This window comes from Tauraco erythrolophus, chromosome 5 (assembly GCF_009769465.1).
Source record: "Tauraco erythrolophus isolate bTauEry1 chromosome 5, bTauEry1.pri, whole genome shotgun sequence".
NCBI classification, from domain to species: Eukaryota; Metazoa; Chordata; class Aves; order Musophagiformes; family Musophagidae; genus Tauraco; species Tauraco erythrolophus.
In genome coordinates this window covers 25,146,906-25,167,941 of record NC_141469.1, presented here as the reverse complement: position 1 = coordinate 25,167,941, position 21,036 = coordinate 25,146,906, and the positions used below count along the sequence as shown (strand labels likewise).

The 21,036-nt window shown below is 37.2% G+C and overlaps 1 protein-coding gene across 5 annotated transcripts in view; it reads right to left on the bottom strand.

Moving 5' to 3' along the window:
• Positions 1 to 1,841: 1,841 nt before the first annotated feature.
• CTNNA2 (catenin alpha 2) overlaps positions 1,842 to 21,036 on the bottom strand; it is a 492,413-nt gene continuing 473,218 nt past the window's right edge. For 3 of the 5 annotated variants that reach the window (XM_086612567.1, XM_086612566.1, XM_086612568.1), the window contains 2 exons: positions 19,866 to 20,009; positions 1,842 to 2,129 (listed from right to left, as the gene is read on the bottom strand). In XM_086612567.1, the coding sequence (XP_086468693.1) occupies positions 1,842 to 2,129; positions 19,866 to 20,009 (432 nt within the window). The remainder of the gene's footprint in view (positions 2,130 to 19,865; positions 20,010 to 21,036) is intronic. The other 2 variants (XM_086612569.1, XM_086612570.1) reach the window with 1 other exon arrangement.

The window sequence follows — 21,036 nt, the reverse complement described above, 5'->3', positions numbered from 1 at the left end:
TGGTATTTTTCCTTTAAACTCGGTATCCATCTTTTGTCTCTGTACTTTCATTTGTAAAGATCCCAATTACTTTTAGGTAGCTTATTGGTACCACAAGTAATGCTACTGTATGTCAGACTACAGGACATGACTGGGAAAGCTCTTTAAGAGGTTCCCCACATCTTCTAATGTATTTTGATCATGTGTACGGGCTACAGTTCTGATTGGGGAACCTTTTCATTATACAGTACAACTAAACAAAGCAAAAATAGTACTTTCCTAAAAGGCCTCTGAGACTATATTTCTTTATAAAGATTGTGTGAGAGGGCAATAGAACAAAATTTGGTACATTGTGATTCTGAAGGATAATCAGTGTATCTGAGAGGCATCAAAACATCTCTCAAAAATACTGTAAGGGACATATCACAGTGTTTTGAATCCCTTATGAGGTCATGAATGTTCTCTTAAGTTGTTAGTGTTTAATTATAGGAAAAATAAATACATGCTCATTATTTTATTTTCATATATACCAAGATCTTTTCAGAACAATAATAAAATCTCTGTAGTTGAGCCAACTGTTGGGGCTGAAAGGGAATAAAAGCAGATAACAATTTATTTGCGCAGTGGTTTTTATACAGGTGCATACAGTGTGGCACAAGAGAAGGTTTCCAAGGTTCTGAGATGTCAACCTTATCAGCTTAATAAACTGAACTATCTTTATGCTGTTTCTGAGCTGTTGTATTTAAACAAACAGTTTCATCCCACACTTGATACATATGTCTCATATGTATTGAGGCTTAAATCCGTCTCAGATTTAAACTCTGTTTTTGATCCACCGACCATATTTGGCTATCCTGGTTACAAAAAAATGAGAAAATGAATGTAATGTTGTCTTTCCTTAACAGAAGAGAAGAGCAGAGCGTGAGGCAAAATGAATAACTGAGTACATCAACTATGATGCAGGAGATATCTGTGCATTAAAAGAAACGAGCCATATTGAGGATTCCAAGATTAAATGAGTTTATTGAGTTAGTGGTTACAATGGTATGTCAGTTACCTGTAATCCAAGCTACACCTACATATTTGCCTCTAAGTTCTCACACTGTCAGTTTCCGTGTCTCTAAACATTCCACCACCAGGTCTTCTATTACTAATATAATAATAATCATAATAATAATCATAATATAAAAGGCAATGTCAATCACCATATTGTGCTTCATACTCCACCATAAGGAATTCAATTGGCAAAAGTAAACTTCTGGTCATATTAATGGGATTAATTGAAATGTGAGCAATCATAACACTGCTAGAATATAAAGAACAAAATATGGTTTAAAAGAAGCATTTTTAAGATGAATTAGTTTGTATGTTTTAAAAATTCACATACTATAATGAAGATGACTTAAAAGTTATATCATTTAATTATTGGGCCACACATTTAAGCATATTGGCTAGTACATTTTTGCACTGGAACAGAAGCAATACAAGCTTTATGGTCTACCATTACAATTCCTTTTTTTTTTTTTCACTTAATATACCTGCCAACCTAATGTTTCTTGCATGCATAAAAATTTCTGGGTTTAGACTTGAATTTACTATTTAACCCACACATACCCCTGTGATGCAAATTCTTTGGCCAATTTAATGCTGTAGTTTAGTTTAAAAATTAAGCTTGGAATAAGTCCGTTTAACATCGGAAGAGAATGCCCTGAATTTTGGCATTGCAGAAAGTTAGTCACTTCAATAGAGTCTCAGGTTGCATGCAAATTGACACTGCTCCCCCCACCCCATGCCAGACGCATACAAGTCGGCAGGTACGCATACAAAAAGAATATAAAACCCTCCTGGTAAAGCTTAGTGGTTTAGAACGAATCCATAGCTTTAAATTCACTTAAGGCCTGTACAGGGGAAATGTGTTTCTTCTGGGACCCTCTTCTCACCCTTGTCTGATATTCTTCTGGTTTTTCTCTCTTTACTAGAGGTTTCTTCTCGGGGGCCTTCATCTTCCAAGATACAACTGGTGAGTTCACTGCAGCAGTACCATAGACCTTCTGGTATTTAGTAGAAGCCACATACGATGCTTTCACTGTAAGGACCACAGCGTTCATCAGATTTTTAGCTGCCTGGATGAGAGATGTGGCACTGTCCAGCTACAAACAGAAAAGAGAATGAAACATGGCAAGGTTACTCCATGACTGCATCACTGAACCGTTTCCTGACTGAAATCTGGATGCTCTCAGATCTCATTAAAGATGAAATGAATCCTCTCCCTCAGGATTAATCAAGTAGCTTGTAGTAACAAGTATCAGCAACAACAAGCATCGAACTGTAAAGGTAAGACTGTGGTACTTCACATTAAATTTTTTAATAATTCAAAGGAAAAGCTTGTGATGGTCGATTTTTTGTTGTTGATTCTTTTTCTACGAGTGAAGAAGTTGCCTCGTTTTTCACGAAAAAGTGGTACTTCTCACTTAAACCTTTAAAAATTTACTTTTACGTGTCAGAAGTCACAAAACAAGTCAACAGGGATTTTTTCCAAGTGTTCAAGTTTGTTCTAATTATTCCTATTAAGCTCAGGATAACAGCCTCAATGATGTCTACAGGAACAGTGTGAAGCCAGTGCTGAGCTTGTTAGAGAATCCCGTCTGAAAAGATGAAAAGAGATTTTGAAACCCCTAAAGAAATAAAAAGATGAAACAGTTAACTGCAGGTTTTTGTTGCTACTGTAATATTTGTAATATGTTCACAAGGAATCTTACTTTATGATTAGCTTTTCATACATATATCCTTGTGTTTCACCCATATAGGAGCCTGCCTGTGGTTCCTGGGTCATCTGGATGTACTTGTTGAACTTCAAACCACTAGGACTTCCAGTCAACAAGCTTCCATCATACACTGAAATCAAGTACATATCACTGGCCAAATTCTTCAGAAGGATTTAAGTATATAATGGGACTTCCAAAGCAATGTTTCAATGTTCCAAAACACGAATTAGGCACTTGCCAAATCCAACTGGACATCCTCAAATTAGTAGGTGCTAAAAATATGGTCTTACGTACTATAGCAACCCAGGTCACTCTTTGGGATGCTCAATTATCCTCTTCCCAAAAATATTAAAAAAGTGACATATACTCTTTGTGATAAAGCTTTTCCTTCTACCATGGAAGTTGGATGAAATTTTCCTAAGTCTTTCACAGTTTCTAGGAAGGAATCATTTTGGATGTAATACTATTTTAAATCTTTAATTCCACCCCACTTCCTCAGTAAGTTCATAGCTATTTTTAATTAGTATAAAAGGCCTTTCTCCCTCCAAACCTTTCCTTATCCACACTTTGGGAGCATATGATTCCTTAGTATGAATTCTAAGCAAGGTAACTAGGATCAATACTCATAAGGCAATAACAAAACACATATTATACTTCACCTCAAGTATTTTGAATCTTCAACAGAAGAAGTGTACAAGAGAAACCTCTTTCTGAAGTGTCAGAGACTGATGTGTGCAAGAATACACATTACAGAAAGCCTGTGTCTGGAACCACGTTGATCTAAAGACTTACCTATTTTTGATTTCCTCAGCTGTGGCTTTATACTCAGTATGATTCATTAAATACATAAACAGCTACATACAGTGGGGTGAAAAACAAAAAAGCATTTTAATGATTTTCACGTACTTGGTGCCATTCCCTGAAATGCATAGTTAATTGCCTGCCCCCAGTAAATATTTTTCCTGAGGACTAATTTGTATTTTCTGTTAGTAAAAGAAACTAAGTTAAAAGATGGAAAATTACATTATATGGCAGAAACATGACTGTTCAATAGGCAGTAATGAAATATAATTCAGTACAGCGTTACTCTATAACCACACTACTGCATGATTTATAAGGCAATCTGTATGTTTGTTGGCAAATAACAGATCATACTCTATTAAATTAGGATATTCTAATTTACTGCAGAGATCTACAATCAAGCATTATTCATTGTTAAACCATTTTTTTTTTTAAACACTGGTGGATTGATATTGAATATAAAGTGATGCCATCAAATAGTATTTACTTCATAATCAATGTGGATAAACTGACTGGATGAAGCCTATATTGCACATTCCTGAATGAATGCTATTTACTGAAGGTTTCTAATAGTCTCACATTTTCCATCATTTCTTTAATGAAAGATTTTTGGTAGCTATTTTCTATGGGGCATATATAAAGGAACAGAATGATTAAAGGCATCATTTTGAAACGAGGAGACACCTAAATTAGATGTTTAGAGATGAAATCTACATCTTTAAACACACTCGTAATTTTATGGACTGTATTGATAAGGGTGTGCAGAAATATGTGCTTCTGCAAGATTGGATGTGGGTTGCAATGAAGTCTTTTAGAAAACCACGTTACATATTTAGATGCCATTTTAGCTACCTCTAGTTTCTATCTGCTCTTATAGTAGATAAGACCTCCCTATTTTCACCATAATTAATCACATTTTAACATGCAGGTACTTAGTCCTTTCCCCTAATATCCATTTATATTGTAAAATGCTTTCAAGCCTTGGACTCAGAAAAGAGACATAAAAACCCCATAATAGTATTAGGCTATGAGTGTTCTCCAAAATCTGCTGGTAGCCATCCCACGTACCCAATTTGGCTACCTAAGCAGTTCCAGTCATTTTCTTATTGCCTCCAGCTCCTTGCTTGTATTATGGCTCAGTAAAGAAGAATTAAACTGAATGAACATCATTTCAATTAACATTTAGCTCTTACTACACCACTGTGTTACTTCAGTTTGAAGCTGTGCATTGTAATCAGCAGAGCTATAGTGGCATAAAGCTGGAACGAGGCAGCAGTGAATCAAACCCTTAGTGCACTAATTCCTTACAAAATCTGGGCACAGAAACATATGCACTTTTCCAAACAGATAATGTAAATAATAATAAAAAAAAATAATAAAAAAAAAAGAAGAGACATTAACATTTCGAATAAAAGTACCACTAGGAAATTATTGCTCAGTACAGAAGGCAAACTTCACTCCCTAGCAATGGTCAGGGAATTATGAATAGAACGATAACTTTCAGGGGTAACAGCTAACAGAGGCTTTGACTTGCTACACAAAGTAATAGTGTTCTGCTACTTAGATCTCTTTATAAATTCGTTTGCCTCCTTTTAGGAAAAAAAGTCCTCTTAAACATAAAAGATAAATTTAGCTTATTGGCCCATAAAACTGAAAAAAAGGAAAATGCTGGTTAAAATTCAAAATCCATAAAGAAACGAAGAATCACAGCACTGGAGCTGGTCACTTATCCAGGTTAAAACTGCCATCTACCCAGGGAAGGCATAAATCATTCAGAAAAAAATACAAAAAGGCTTTGATACAAGCTAACTTTGCAATTAGTGAATGCAAGGGTAGAATACTGGAGCAGCAGAGCCTATTATCTGCCAAGAATATAATTTCAGGGTTTTTCTCCCCTAAAAATCCATAAGGCTTTGAGGAGTTTTTGATCTGTTTATAAGTTGTGCTACATTTTTCTTGCACTATATGCAGAATTTTCCAGAATTTTGTGACAATCAAGATTTCTTGCTTCTTTCACATGTGCAGATAATCTGGGTAAAATAACCAGCAATTACAATACCAAAATAGCTGAAGAAGCAGGAGAGAATCAAGCTGGAAAATTTTCTCCTTAACAGTAAAGCAAAGGAAAAGAGATGTTCTCCCTGCATTGTCACACCACTCTAACAGGGAAGAATTATACCTCAATTTTTAGAAAGGATAAAATTTAATTTCCAGATACATATTCGTATTTATAATCAGAAATATACTGTAAAAAGTAAAGGAAATCGAGAAAAAAAATCTATGTTTCCAGTGAGTAAGGATATCATGTAGGTAGTTTTAAAAGAGCTGGTTAAGAATGTTCTATATCGTTATTGTTAATTTTAATAAACCTTGAAAAGCAGGGGAAGACATCAAAAGAACTGTAGATAGTTCCTTGTCTGGAACAGGGCAAATAAGAATGACCTGTGAAATTATAGGCCAGTTCAGCTGACAGCACTCCCAAATAAAATAACGCAATGTCCGTGACAGACTCCGTAAATAAAGGGACGAAAGAAATCCAGGCAATGGTAACCAAATGGTTTTGTGGGTAAAAATGTTTTCAAAGTAACTCACACCATATTTTGATGTGATTAAACTTTAGGTTGATTAAAATAATGCTGTTGATATAATTGGGCCTTTCAAAGGTGTTTTGCTTGGTACTACACGACAATTTGATCAAAATCTCAGTTGATACAAAACTAACAAGGTACATAAAGAATGATTCAAAATTCTCTAATAGCTATTTTTCCAAAAGTATATATACACACACACACAAAAAAAAAATTGCTGAACAGTGACTTTTGCAGTGGGCTCTTGGAGAAACTATTTGTCAGCTTTACAGTATTAATACTTCTGTTAAAAACTTGGAAAAAGTCACTTGACTGATGAAATTTGCAGATAACAGTTAGGAAAGTAGTAAGTCATACAGAGGGCAAGTGATTGACAGTAAAAGTTAGTAAATTGACAGTAAAAGCTAGTAAAACAAGTCAGTAAAAGTTAGAAATGCAGATTTCCATTTGGTCAACTTCATAGCAGATGATGCCTACTTATTCAATAAGGAGCTTTACCCGTGGCAGGATCCTGGGCAGTCACTCCTTGAGAATACAAAAAGGAGGACACTGATGAAACAGGTTAAATTGTCATATTCAGTTTATCATATGTCCACAATTATGAAATTTTGAGGTCTCAATGCAAGAACAACGCTAAGGAACTGGGAAGAATTTAAAAAACCTCAAGAACAAAACCTGTTTTTTTTTTAATGAGAAATATTCAGTCAGCTCTGTTTTTTCTATTAATGACATGAATGATTAAAAAACGAGTTGATCAAAATTAGCAAGTACATAGTAATAGAAAGCTGATAATATTCCACATATTAGACAAAGATATAACAGAACTTCATGGTGAAAGGTGAAGCAGGTCATTTTAGCTATCAAGTAACTCAAAATTTTTAGCAGTGATATTAATTAACCACAAAAAGTCGTGAAAGATAGTAATTCTATCTCTAGAAATTGTGGAATTAATATTGGATGTTTTTAATATGTACACTCGAGTATAAGTATAGCTATTGGACATTTTTAATGCACATCAATTCAGGGAGCCTATGCATCAGTTATGCAGGAAGACACCTTAAATTAAAACCATGGCCCATATAGACTTTGAAATGTATGAATGCAAAAAAATTAATAGCAGTGATTATTGATAAATAGGGTTGACTTTGCACAGACCAGGAAGAGCAATTGTCATATATTTAACATGCTGAAAAGAACATGTAACCCTTTGAATACTCTTGGCTATGACTTGATTTATATGCCTTTAGCAGGTAATTTAGGCATTGCCTAACCCTTATAGCCATCTGTGAATTCTGGGTGCGTTCCCTGCTTCTCCTTTTAAAAGCAAATTCATACTTTTGTGGACAGGTACAGTTGCTGTTACCACAAGCCAAAAGTCATTAACAGCCTCTAGAGCACCTATGGTTACATGAAACAATTATGAATCTGGAGGTTGAATCAGGAATACTCTTTTCCCAGATCACACTCGTGTGCAACAGAACATTTTCCTCTCAGTTGTGCTTCATAGTGAATCCAGTCCTACATATGTATGTAAGATATATGTAAGAAAAAGATCTTATTCCTAATACTCATGTCTTATATTTCTATGGCACGTTTCATGCATAAACCACGATACTATCAGTGACAACCAATGCGAGAATGGCCTATTTGCTATTCAAATGCACTCATCCCTGTGGTAGGAGACATCTGCTGTTTATCAGCTCTACTGTGCAATGGCTCAGGCGGTACTTCAGTCATTCGTTTGAAAATGCGGATAAGGATTTTGCTAGCTATGGGTCCAATGTGAGAAAACTGTCCCATCTATCTGAAGTTCTATAACAAACAGAACATCATTGTTTGGAATGTAATGTAGTCATAATGGTGGTAAAAAGGGATCTATGGCTACATAGAGAAAATTGTATTGTACCCCTCTTTTCCTAGCTATTTATTTTCATATTTCATTGCGATTAACTTAATCCTTTATACATGTTGAATATTTAATTCATGCTGGGGGTAGTTGTATTTTATAGGTGGCCAATCCACTGAATAACTGGCCTGGCCTCATCTGCATTTTTTCAATTACGGGTGAGAAACCCCAAGATCATTTGGTTGTGTCTAACAAAGGCTGCCATCTCTTAGGACAACAGAAAGCCCACAAGCATACCAAGAACTATGAGTATCTTCTGTCTTCCATAGATCATTGCCATTTTAAAACACACAATTAATTTTCAAGGTCAACAGGTTACTGACTGCTTTCTGCCAGTTTGAAAGAGGATAAGCATATAAAACGCTCCCAATAAAAGACGACAAAGACATAATACAGAAAATTTGTAGAGATTAATTTATACAGTTGATTTACTTATCCCAAGCTATTTTAAAAGAAAAAGGATAAAAGAGAAAACGATATCCCAATTCATTTGCTTTGAGGAGAATACTTAATATGAAACTAAACCCAATATAATCATAATACACAATTCAGCACTGGATATCACTAAAATTGGGGTGGCGGGGGGGGGGAAGTTATACTTCATTCACTAGATGAAGAGGTTTGAAGAAATAATCTGTTCATGATGAAGAATATTAACCCTGTAAAGTTAAGGAATACCACCTAAATGCTCTCAAATGTATCCAGCAATACTACAAAAACAACCTTAATTTTTTTTTGGTGGCAAGACACAGAGGTTACTTCACTGAAGCACCCCGAGGCCTGTGTATCTTTTCTTTCTCAATCAGCATCTGAAATAGTAAACCATGCACCAACTCAGAAATGCTCAGCTAGCAGAGACTGTATTTGAATTCCATAGTGGGTGCCAGAAAGCTTACAAATATATCTTTTTTTTTGAGGAAAAAAGATTTTTTTGCCTTCTGAGTTGAAAGACTGAAACATGGGTTTCAGCATCAGGATCATTTGCCTGTTTACTCTGCTTTGCTTTGCATTGTCCTCTCCCTTGATCGGTAGCTGCAAGCAGATGGATCTTTTAACAAGAAGCGTTGCAAAAAGCCTCACCCACAGGTTACAGGCTGAAGGATACTGAATCCAATTGTCTTTGGCCCAGGAGGATAATATACCATGAGAGATACGAGGCATAGAATCATAGAATCATAGAATGGTTAGGGCTGGAAGGGACCTTCAGAGGTCATCTAGTCCAACCCCCCTGCAAGGAACAGGGATATCTCCAACTAGATCAGGTTGCTCAGGGCCTCGTCCAACCTGGCCTTGAACGTCTCCAGGGATGGAGCATCCACCACCTCTCTGGGCAACCTGTTCCAGTGTTCTACCACTCTCATGGTAAAAAATTTTTTCCTAATATCCAATCTGAATCTACCTCCCTCTATTTTAAAACCATTACCCCTTGTCCTATCACAACTGGCCCTCCTGAACAGCCTCTCCCCATCTTTCCTGTAGGCCCCCTTGAGGTACTGGAAGACCGCTATAAGGTCACCCCGGAGCCTCCTCTTCTCCAGGCTGAACAGCCCCAACTCTTTCAGCCTGTCCTCATAGGAAAGGTGCTCCAGCCCTCTTATCATCTTCGTGGCCCTCCTCTGGACCCTCTCCAACTGGTCCATGTCCTTCTTATGTTGGGGACTCCAGAACTGGACGCAGTATTCCAGGTGAGGTCTCACAAGGGCAGAGTAGAGGGGGAGAATCACTTCTCTCGACCTGCTGGCCACGCTCCTCTTGATGCAGCCCAGGATGCGGTTGGCCTTCTGGGCCGCAAGAGCACATTGCCGGCTCATATTGAGCTTCTCGTCTACCAGTACTCCCAAGTCCTCCTCAGGGCTGCTCTCGATCCATTCTCCACCCAGTCTGTATTTGTGCCTGGGATTGCCACGACCCAGATGTAGGACCTTGCATTTGGCCTGGTTGAACTTCATGAGGTTGACACGGGCCCACCTCTCCAGCCTGTCGAGGTCCCTCTGCATGGCATCTGCAACTCTGCTGTGCAGCCAGCCCTAGGAAGTCATGTGTGCACTGAAATTGCTTTACTGGGTCATCTGGTAACGTAGTGAAAGATCCAGTTTTAAGTCCTGTCAAAGTTTAGGTTTTTGCTATGTGTGATAGGCTACCCAAAACAGTTCTAAACGCACTAGAGTGTGTGTTCTGGACCAAACACATACATGGGGAATATTAACATTGGAAACACAGATGCTTTGTGAGGCTGGAGTTTGAGGATCCCAGCTCAGGGATGAGATGCTTGTACCAGTTTTAGGCAGGACGCAGATGCTTATTTTCTTTTACTTCAGCAAATTTCACATATGATTTGTTGTACTTGTGGGCATCACTAAATGCGCTTCTGATTTAGACATTATCAAAATGTTATTTTTATACCTTTCACTGATGTTCTATATTTTCAGCGTTTGTCCTTACGAGCTAGCACGAAAGCTCATATTTTCACAATTGAAATGGTGAAATGAAAAGCACGACAATTGGAAACAACTAAAAGTAAATGTTACCCAATTCTTTTTGTGAAATGTAATTATTCCTGAGTCCTCTCCAGCCTGGCAGGTCCCAAAAGTGAAAGATATAGTTAGGGTTTTTTTTAGGATATTATATTTTTTCTATTCATCAACTGTATTTACCGTCAATAAATTATTTATCCCATAAGACATTATTGCTATGACAGAAAATTTACAATTTTTCTTGTAGATACCAAACATAACCTAGGTTTTTTCCTTAATATTTAATTAATATATTGTTGCATTCTTTTCAGAATTTAATAGAGGAAAATATTTTGACGCATAATGAAAAATTCCTCACAACCAGTTCTTTTACTTCTGTTCATTATCTGCCACTGCACAGCAGGAAGAAGATGCCAAAACAGTACAATTCATATCATATACCAGAAACACTGTAAGGACAAGCAATCATGTATAGCATTGAATTTTTAAAATAAGCTTGCTTTATCAGTACTTTTCATGCTACAACACTGCCTCAAAACTTTCAGAGTCTGTTACTGAATTAGGATATTTGACATCAGTCTGAATGCCCAAACATCTGGAACAATTCAATAGACCAAGGAAGAAATCCTTAGTCAGTGGAGTCAAAGGAGTTTTGTAGATGAGAACAGGGTTTCCCCTCACAACTTTGCCAGAATTATGGTTGCATATACTACACGTTTTCTTTGCTAAAGTTGAATGTAGAGGAAGAAACATGGGAATGAATCTTCTGCCACAACGGTTCAAGGTTTTCTTCTCTAAATCTGACTCATTCTGCACAGAACTAATGCCTGGAGGATTATGCCTATGATGGAAGGTCATGGACAAAAAATATGATTTTCTAATAGTCATCACAGCTGCATTACTAATTGTAGCCAAATTAGTACAACCATGTTTACAACTTTAAAATCGTTCTGTCCCATGGAATGGTTTGATCTGAATCCTTGGATGTTTAACAGGAACCAGACTTTCATGGGACTGATTTGAAGATAGGCTCCTACCTGATCTTCAAGAAGATAAAAAGCCTGTAACAAAGATGAAGTTTGAACTACATTTGACAGGATAGACTAACTCAAACTATAACTAAGATTTTGTGATACTGCCAGGAGGCTTAATGAAGAAAATTAGCTCAGTATCAGGCCTAATAAAAAAATCATTATTACAAAACTTTATGTAAGTGCCTTGCATATTGCCAGGATTGCACACATCATTTTACACAGGGATTCATACGCCTGAAGTCTACACAAGATATGACATTGTCTGAACCTGATGTCACAGATAGAAAAGCACAAACAGGACTCTGTCAAAAGCATTACAGTACAAATTTCTGTTTTCATATCCAATTGCTGTTAAATCTGAAAGAGGAAATATGGGATATCTAACTAGACTGTGCTACTGATCTCCTTCCTCCTGACTTGAGTTCCGATTTGTATGTAATTTGAATACATCTATCATCTTTAAAAGCACAGAATAATTTAATGCTCCTTCAAATTCAGTTTTGGAAGCAAACCTTTTTTTTTTTTTTAATCTAGAGAACAGGTATAACAACAAGAAAAGCATGTCTGTCTTATAGTCTTACCTGAAGGTAGTCCAAATCATGTCTGGTTGGCTGGAAATTGTACTCTCAGTGATAAAATGCAGGAGACTTTGGATAAAAAGAAATCAATAAAGCATAGAAACACTATATTCTTTACATAAGAATGTGCTATCTCCTGCTATTCCTTCTGATTTTGTCACAATGAAAACAAAAAGAAAAGCAGTATAATGCATGATTTCAGACTGCAATGTTGAGAAATGTGATATTTTCCCAACTTCCTTTTTGATTTTTAGAAGTGTCAGAATGATATCTGTATGTGAGTTATCTCCATGTCTTCAACTGTGAGGATCTGCCACATTTTGAGGCAAATTTGCTCCTTCACCCAGCTTCATATCTCTAAAGTTATGCTTGCCCAGGTCAGCACAGAGACACTTTGAAGACAGCTGCTCTACAGGCATAGCTGGCTTTTCTCAGAAAAGGGCTTGGAAACAATGCATCAAACAGAGTCAAAATGAATAAAACAAAATCCTCTTGTAGAATGGGAGATAGTAGGAGGACAACTGTTCTTTGCTTCCTAATGTTTGCCTGCTGTTGTTCATGTATATTTTATGTCTCATAGAAGCAGATAAAGATATTGATCACTTCTGAGGTCCTTAAAGACTTTTACTTCCTTGGAGTTGAGAGTCCTTGCAGTGTTCCTCAGCTCAATCAGTGGAAACGTTCCTTTCTCTGTTTGATTCCCTGAACACTTTTTAGGACTTTACAACAGTATGCAATGAAATAAAGAAACAAAATTGGATTCCCACAGTAGTGTTCGAGACAAAGCCCCATTTCAGCTTTTCAGAAAAGTCCCGGAACTGACAGAGCTAGCTTAATAATATATGGTAAATTATTTGTCAAGGAAATTCTAACAATTTATTTCAAATACATTATTCACAATTAACTGTTCTATTTGTTTGACCAATTCAATCAATGGTTAAATAACATTAGTAAGTGTTTCTTACTACAAGGTTTTTTCCCTGGTCAATTACTGAGTATACAATTTGTGAATACATTTATTCATTCTATTTTTAACTTTAGCTAACACTAACTGTTATTAAAAACCAGCAAAACAGGTAAGAATAAGAATGACTGGAGACTGCAAACAAATGAAACGAGAACAAACCAGAAACAATTGTAAAGGCTGCTGCAGCTCACAAGGAAAGAACAAAAAAAGATGACAGCAACTTAAGAACAAATTGGAATGAGTGAAATGTTGCTCTGAATTTTAAAGGCTCATTTTTATTACTCACATTTTATTATGCAAATATTCATATAATCATAGAATACCTTAGGATGGAAAGAACCATTTGAGGTCATCTAGTCCAACGTTCTGTTCAGAACAAATTGAATTAGATGAGGTTGTTCAGGATTTTGCTCAAATTCAGAGTATCTCCAAAGATGGATAGTCTGCCACATCTGTGGACTAGAGGCCTCCACCCTGCGCTTGAAATTCACTACCTGTAAAACTTTTTTTCTTATGTCTAATTGGAATTTCCCATTTTTAAATTTGTGTTTGCTACCCCTTTTCCAGTCACTATGCACCTCTGACAAGTCTCGATCTGGCTCTTCTGGATCCTCCTGTTAGGTACTTGTAGACAACTATGTCTCCCCTTAGCCTTCTCTTCTGTATACATGCAAATGTATCTTAAAAAGTAGTATAGAAGATGTTGGCGATCTCATTTTCACTGTAACAAGAGCAAATATCTTATTCAAAGGGAAAAACTGAGTAACTGTAGAAGGGAGGAAAAAATATCACCAATTATTGACAAATATTTAACAGCTTGCTCAAGTTGGTTAAGTCCTGTACTACTCTCTTCAGAAAATACGCGTGTTAGGAAATGCTGATTTATTTAGTTGGTTTTCTTTTGTCATTCAGCACTTTAGATAGCATTTTCCCTGAACAACAAATGCAGAAGTACTTATATCCTCAATGAGTCACATAACCCAAATGGTTTCTGTGGTTTTCACCTCAGGACAATCTTCCCTACACCAAAACAAATTAATTCAACCATATCTCCAAATCTTCCCTCTAATACAGAATTTATGTAAAGGAGATGAAGATACAAACTCAGCTGTTATTTAGAAGAATGGTGAAATGAAAAAGCATTTGCACTGGCTCTCTTATAAAGCTTTTTTGCTTAATTTAAATATTGTATGTTAGTCATGATTATCTAGAGACTTGTCTGCATTTAATTGGCATCAGAAAAATTGTGACTGAATGTCTTTTAATATTCATAGAATCATAGAATGGTTTGGGTTGGAAGGGACCTCAAAGATCATCTAGTTCCAACCCCCCTGCCATGGGCAGGGAAACCCTCCACTACACCAGGTTGCTCAAAGCCTCATCCAGCCTGGCCTTGAACACTTCCAGGGATGAGGCAGCCACAACTTCTCTGGGCAACCTGTTCCAGTGCCTCACCACCCTCTGAGTGAAAAATTTCTTCCTTAGATCCAATCCAAATCTCCCCTCTTTTCAGTTTAAATCCATTGTCCCTTGTACTATCACTACACGCCCTTGTAAAAAGCCCCTCTCCAGCTTTCCTGTAGGCCCCCTTTAAGTACTGGAAGGCTGCTATAAGATCACCCCAGAGCCTTCTCTTCTCCAGGCTGAACAGCGCCAACTCTCTCAGCCTGTCTTCATAGGAGAGGTGCTCCAGCCCTTGGATCATCTTCGTGGCCCTCCTCTGGACTTGCTCCAGCAGCTCCATGTCCTTCTTGTGTTGGGGGCTCCAGAGCTGAACGCAGTATTCCAGGTGGGGTCTCACGAGTGCAGAGCAGAGGGGCAGAATCACTTCCCTCGACCTGCTGGCCACACTGCTTTGGATGCAGCCCAGGACACAGTTGGCTTTCTGGGCTGTCAGTGCACATTGCCAGCGCATGTTGAGCTTCTCATCCACCAGCACTCCCAAGTCCTTTTCCTCAGGGCTGCTCTCAATCCATTCTCCACCCAGCCTGTACTTGTGCTTGGGATTGCCCCGACCCACGTGCAGGACCTTGCACTTGGCCTTGTTGAACTTCATGAGTCAGGGTCCAAGAACTGTTCATAACTGGTGGCACTAGAACCCCCAGAAGCATTTTTTCAGATGTCTGTAATTGAACAGTTTCTCTATGAATGCAGGCAGGAAAAATAGGGCTGCTCGTAAAAACCTTTGAGACAATGTGCTCTGTGACCTAGGCAAGGTTTTTGAAGTTTCCATTTCTATAAATGGTCTTAGCCTGCACTAATTCCAGGTGCTGGACCAAGGCATTCCAGAGTCCTTCTGTGCTTGGTAGAGAAGACCAGGAACCATAGAGCACCTGAGATCTTTCACAGGTTCATTTCATATGGAGATGGGCCACAGTACCTCATCTTTTTAATTATATTTAGAGATCCTAAATTGCATTAGAATCCTAAAGACAGTACAGTGAATCTGGGCAGAGATGCTCAACATCTGCAAAAAATTGTCCTTGTATTTGACCAAATAGTCCCCAAATTCAAAGAAACTTAATGAGTAATTTGTTTTCCTTAGTTCTTCTCATTTGATCCCCAATAGTTTCAAATAGGGGAAAACCAGATACTATAAAACATACTAAAATCTCTACAATTTACAGACATTAATGAGATTGGAGCCCTGAAAGAGCTAATTTATATAGACAAATGCTCTTTACAAAACAATTTAAATACTTCTGTCCAGAAAAAATCAGGCAGTTTCCTTTCTCCAGCAGCTAAGTTCACAGAAAGTTTACATCACTTACACATGAATATATGCCTTGAAAACAGCCCCAAGGCTAAACTCCCTGATTCTATGCTTGTCTGAATACATGGTTTAGTTCTCCTGCCCGTGCCTCTGTAATTTTTTAAAGATGTTAGTAATCTAACCAGTTGTCAGCATCTACCTGAAACAAGAATTTCAGCTTTCTAGAAATGGCTATTGAACTCCGCTAATTATATAAGAAGCCTAAAGTGACCAGCTCAGATGCAGATGTTTACACTTGGCTAGATTAATCACTCTCTACATAGCAACAGAGAGAACAGTCAGAAACTCTTCATAATTCAAGCAAAATCTTTCTGAATAATAAAATACTCAGTTTTCATTACACCATAGACCTACTCTTATCTTTTGCATAACTTGAGTGGGGTAGCCTCCCTCTGTTACTGCAAGATTTTTTCCCAACTTTATCATTTTCAAACCATACTTCTTAACTACACTGAACTTTTTTTCCTGTTTTTATTTTTTTAATTTTTATTTGGACATTCAGAGTGGAAACTGGAATATAGAACGGAAGACAGAAGAAACGCTTGTCTTGAAAATTATCTGAGTCTTGGAGGAGGACATAGTGTTTGAAACTCATCATGATTCTATCGATCTTTTCTGCCATGAGTGTGTGCAGTATTCTCATTTGCAGAAGGGACATAATGACAATATTTGCTTCTGTTTTCAGTTTTACGAGGGTGCACCATCATGTTTGCTTTGAGACACTCAAATGGGATTAATGAAAAGCCAAAGGATTATGATTGAATAGAATCATATTTAATGTCTTTGAGATGCAAGTGTCCCAGAAACAGAAAAGGCCAGGGTGTTAAGGGAGTCCTAGCCTCCTCCTATCACTATGCTCGGCGCAAGTGTTATCGAGCATTTTTGTTGACAATTCAAATGTGCTGAGGTTGAAGTTTAAAAGCATTGCAATTTAAATTAACATGAAGAGTCATCTAGAATGCTGTGTACTATCATTGTGACTTCTTTTGCTTAAACAAGATTAAATCAAAAGTAATTCATTTTGAGTCAATGGTGTTATCCCAGCCTAAAACTGCAGTTAGAGAGGGCAGGCTGATGAGCATCTATCTGCCAGCTGACACAGTTTGTGAACAGATGGTGCATTTCACAGCTCTCCCTCACTTCTTATATAGCAAAGAAGAAGGTAAGAACCAGCCCACAAAGTTTTAATTCAACTTGTAAGAGAAATCAGCCTGGCAAATACAGAAAATTTGGGAATTTTACATAGCCATCTTAATCACACTGAAAAAAATGTTTGCTCCTTATATATGATCTTGCATCATTAAAGTATTGCTCACACCTTGCCGGTACAACTGGGTAACAAATCTGTAATTTAAATGCTGACCTGCTTAAATATATAGGTATAAATATACTAGTTACTGGTTTTGCTTTGAGTCAGTAATACACAATATGCTTGCAAATATAAACGAACAATTTTTAAGAATGCCCTATCATAAGTTTCAGTTTGCAAAACACTGAAGATTTAACTCATTTAAATTAGCATATATTGGAACAAGTCACTTAGATATTTGCTTTCAAAAGTTTTTATATTACACACTAAATAAAATCAGATGGGATCTAGGCCTTATTATGTTTTACTTTAATTTATGTACATGTAAATAATGTACAATTAAAATAAACATCGCAATTGACTGAATACTCATTCAAGCCAAAGTTGTAAAATATAAGAATCTGTGCACTTCAGACATGCTATTTTTTTTTTTTTTTTACAGGGAATTAGCTCAGTAAATGTAATATTACACTATTTATATGATCCCAGTGTTAAGGTACTCAGGCAAACTCACATCCTGGGGTTGCATGGACCAAAATTTGTTATTAAATTTGACACAGGCAGATTCCAGGTTAATTATTACAACGGTTTGTCATTTTGAATATCATTCTCTCTACAAAATCCCCCCTATACATAAGTCAGCCAACTGCTAATTTGCTCATCTTACAAGATAAATTTAGAGAGCAAATTTATCTGGATTTAAACTAATCCACTGACATCTCTGTTCCACAATATCCCCTCAGTGCTGATCACTATCTCTAATTAATCAAAATTACTGGATGGTATCAATTCTGATTTCCTGTTCTTTATCCTCATATCACTTTTAAAGAGTTTCCCTCTCTATGCCACTAAAATGCTTTTGTATCATTGAAGTGAGATTACGGACGCTGTAGATTTGGTCCTTATGTTTTTCCAATTCTGTGCAAAAATTCCAGTCTCCTGCATTATGCAAGAATAATTATGTGCAAAAACAATTTTGTAAACTCATCAGCAAAGGATGTGCTTAGGATCTAAATTAAATTTTAACTCAAAGCATTTGCCTCTGAAAAGAATAAACCTCAAATCGTCTTTAACAGCAGCAATTCCTATAAAGTTTTCCCAATGAAACATTAGAGATTGACTAACCTGTTTTTCCTTTCCCACTTAAAAGCTCAAAGTTTGCTTGGGAAGCTAAATTTGCTAGGCAAGTTCTTGGCTTTGCAAAGGAAGACTTGGAGACGTCAATGTTTGATTCACTAAAGGAATAAGCAGTAGTAATAAAACTCCTTGCACACATTATTCAACGTTAGAAAAGCTACCACCTGACAGGGAGCCAATTTTTATATTGTTTGTCCTTATTTTTCTCTCTGACAGGAAGGGAAACAGTCATTAGTGAAAGTTTTGGTAGCTTTGTAAACAAGACTTTCATCCTCCCAGAATTTCATTCAGATCTCCTATGCACTGATACAAAGAGCATCACTGAGTCATCAGGGAGGAATATCTATCCATCACCACTGACCAATCACCAATACATGCCACTGACCAGAAGATGGAATGGTCTGCATCCTATACCCAATTCCTCAAAGCCACCTAGTCACCTGAAAATAGAAGCACTTCATCAATCAGACTATGGACCACCTCTGCTGAAAAGGCTGTGATTGCACTCTCTTTGTCTTTGATTTATAGAGTATGCATTGCTGCCTTTTGGTGCCTTTCGGTGAGATATGACAAGACCCCACATGGAGCTGGTAAAGAGCTTTAAATGATGAAGAACAGCAAGATTTGCAATATCCCTGGGGGTCAAAATCCTCATATGATCCTTCTTCTGCCCTTCAGTATGAAAGCTCTGACATCTTGGCAGCTTTAATAGGTACCCAAGAGGCAGAACAAGAAAGGAAGACCTTTGTAGTCCATCTTGACTTTTTTAAAATGCTGAGGGATATTAAAACAGTGAAGCAGTAATACTCAAGGCCAAGGGAAATAGGTAAAAAGACAGTGCTTTAAAGTAAAATAATCATGCTTAGGTAGTGACACAAGAAAAAAAACTGTGAGATTCAGTTAGCAATATCACTGCTCATCTCAAATTCTTATCACAGAAAAAATTAAATGCTTTAATTTATAATTCCAAAGGTTGAATTTCAGTTACATCTCCTGGGATTTGATTTCCTGCTTAATGTCAGATCTTCCACAATTTACTTTTGAATTTTATTTCATCTATAAAACAGGTCTTATAATTGGCTTATTGTCAATACATAGCTCCATAAACATTCTGGATAAAGCACATAAAAAACAGTAACAGAGAATATAGAAAATAAAAACCCTCTCCTGTATAAATGGGGATTATCCACAGTTAACAATGATAAATATATAAATAACACCGTCTATCTTTAATCACAAAGTACTTTAGAAAAATGATGGCCCAGCACTAGTGTAATAAAATTAATAGAATTTTAGTAATTGAGTTCAAGGGAACCAGAGTTTGCCTTTTCACAATGCAAGGTAAACATTGAAGGGTCAGCTTAACCACCAGTAAATGGACCACCTCTGCAAAGAAAGGTCATAGTTGCTCTACAGATGACATTAACTCTGGGTTAATTAAAAAAAGAAAAAAAGAAAAGCTAACAAAACCCCCTCCCATTCCCATTCCTCTTCCCTCCACCCCCAGATCTAAAGACAGAGTTAAAGATATAGATGAGACAGGAGGTTACTCACCGTCGAGGAGTCACTGCTTCCGGCCTCAAGCGTAGCTCCCTCAGCACAGGTGGGTGGGTGGGTAGAAAGTTGACTAGCCCTGCCCCCATCTATGACATCACACTCTACCTCATAAAAGGTAGTGAAAGTGCTCTGAACTCCAGTCTGATTTCCGAGAGATACAGAAAAGAGATAGTGAGAGAGAGAGCAAGAGAAATATCGTGCCGTAGCGTAGAGGTGAGGAGAGAGGAAAACGTGTGCTGAAGGAGCTGTGCTTGGTCAAGGAGACAGGGACTCCTCCACGATGAGTAACCCGCTGTCTGGTGGTTCCTCTCACTCGCTCCCATAGCACAGGTCAAGCATGCAAGCCCTGCAGGGTTTGCTGACTGGGAGAGGGGATCAATTTGGGCACTTTTTGATGAAAACCAGAAAGGATAGAAAGCTCTATCTCCATTAAAGGCTGACCGACATCAGATCGGGTGTGAATTTGGTTAATAGACTTTCAGGTGGCATTATTTTGCCCATTGTTTTGAACAGCCAAACTGCACAAAAACATAAACGCTGATGCAGGCAGCTGAAATTCCAGTGACTACAACTGGAATTACGCTTGTGTTCACCAGTGCTGAATAAACGTTACACAACGCAGCCCTCTGGGCTGACCCTTGAACAGAGTAAACCAGAGGGCAGACGACCTACATCACCATATGAAGGAGGTCAGGAAAGAATTATGTTTTGTTTTTTTTTCATTGAAAATGAAAACTGACAAGCTGTGCTGAAGGACCAAGTGAGGGAAGTATAAAAATTCTGGGCATACATTTATTTACAGAGCACACTTTCAAGTTCCAGAAAATATCAACAAAATTGCAAAGAGGTGATGCTTTTAAAGACCATACCTTTTTAGAGAACCTTACAGGCTGAAATACATTTTTTTTTCAAAAAAATTCCCAAGAACTGAAACTGGAGGGCTTAAAATGGGATATTCATTCTAATTTATTGTAAACTGAATTTTTATTAATCATATTCTGGAAAAGCAGTTTCAAGAGTAAACATAATTGCTTATATTATTCACAGGGATTTTCTTAATAACCTAGTTGTATACTAAAATTGAAAAAAAAGAATATATGCTGCTAAACCTAGCTCCATTAAATAAAACTCCTCAGAGAATGGGGGACTACTCAGTTCCAGTAAAGAC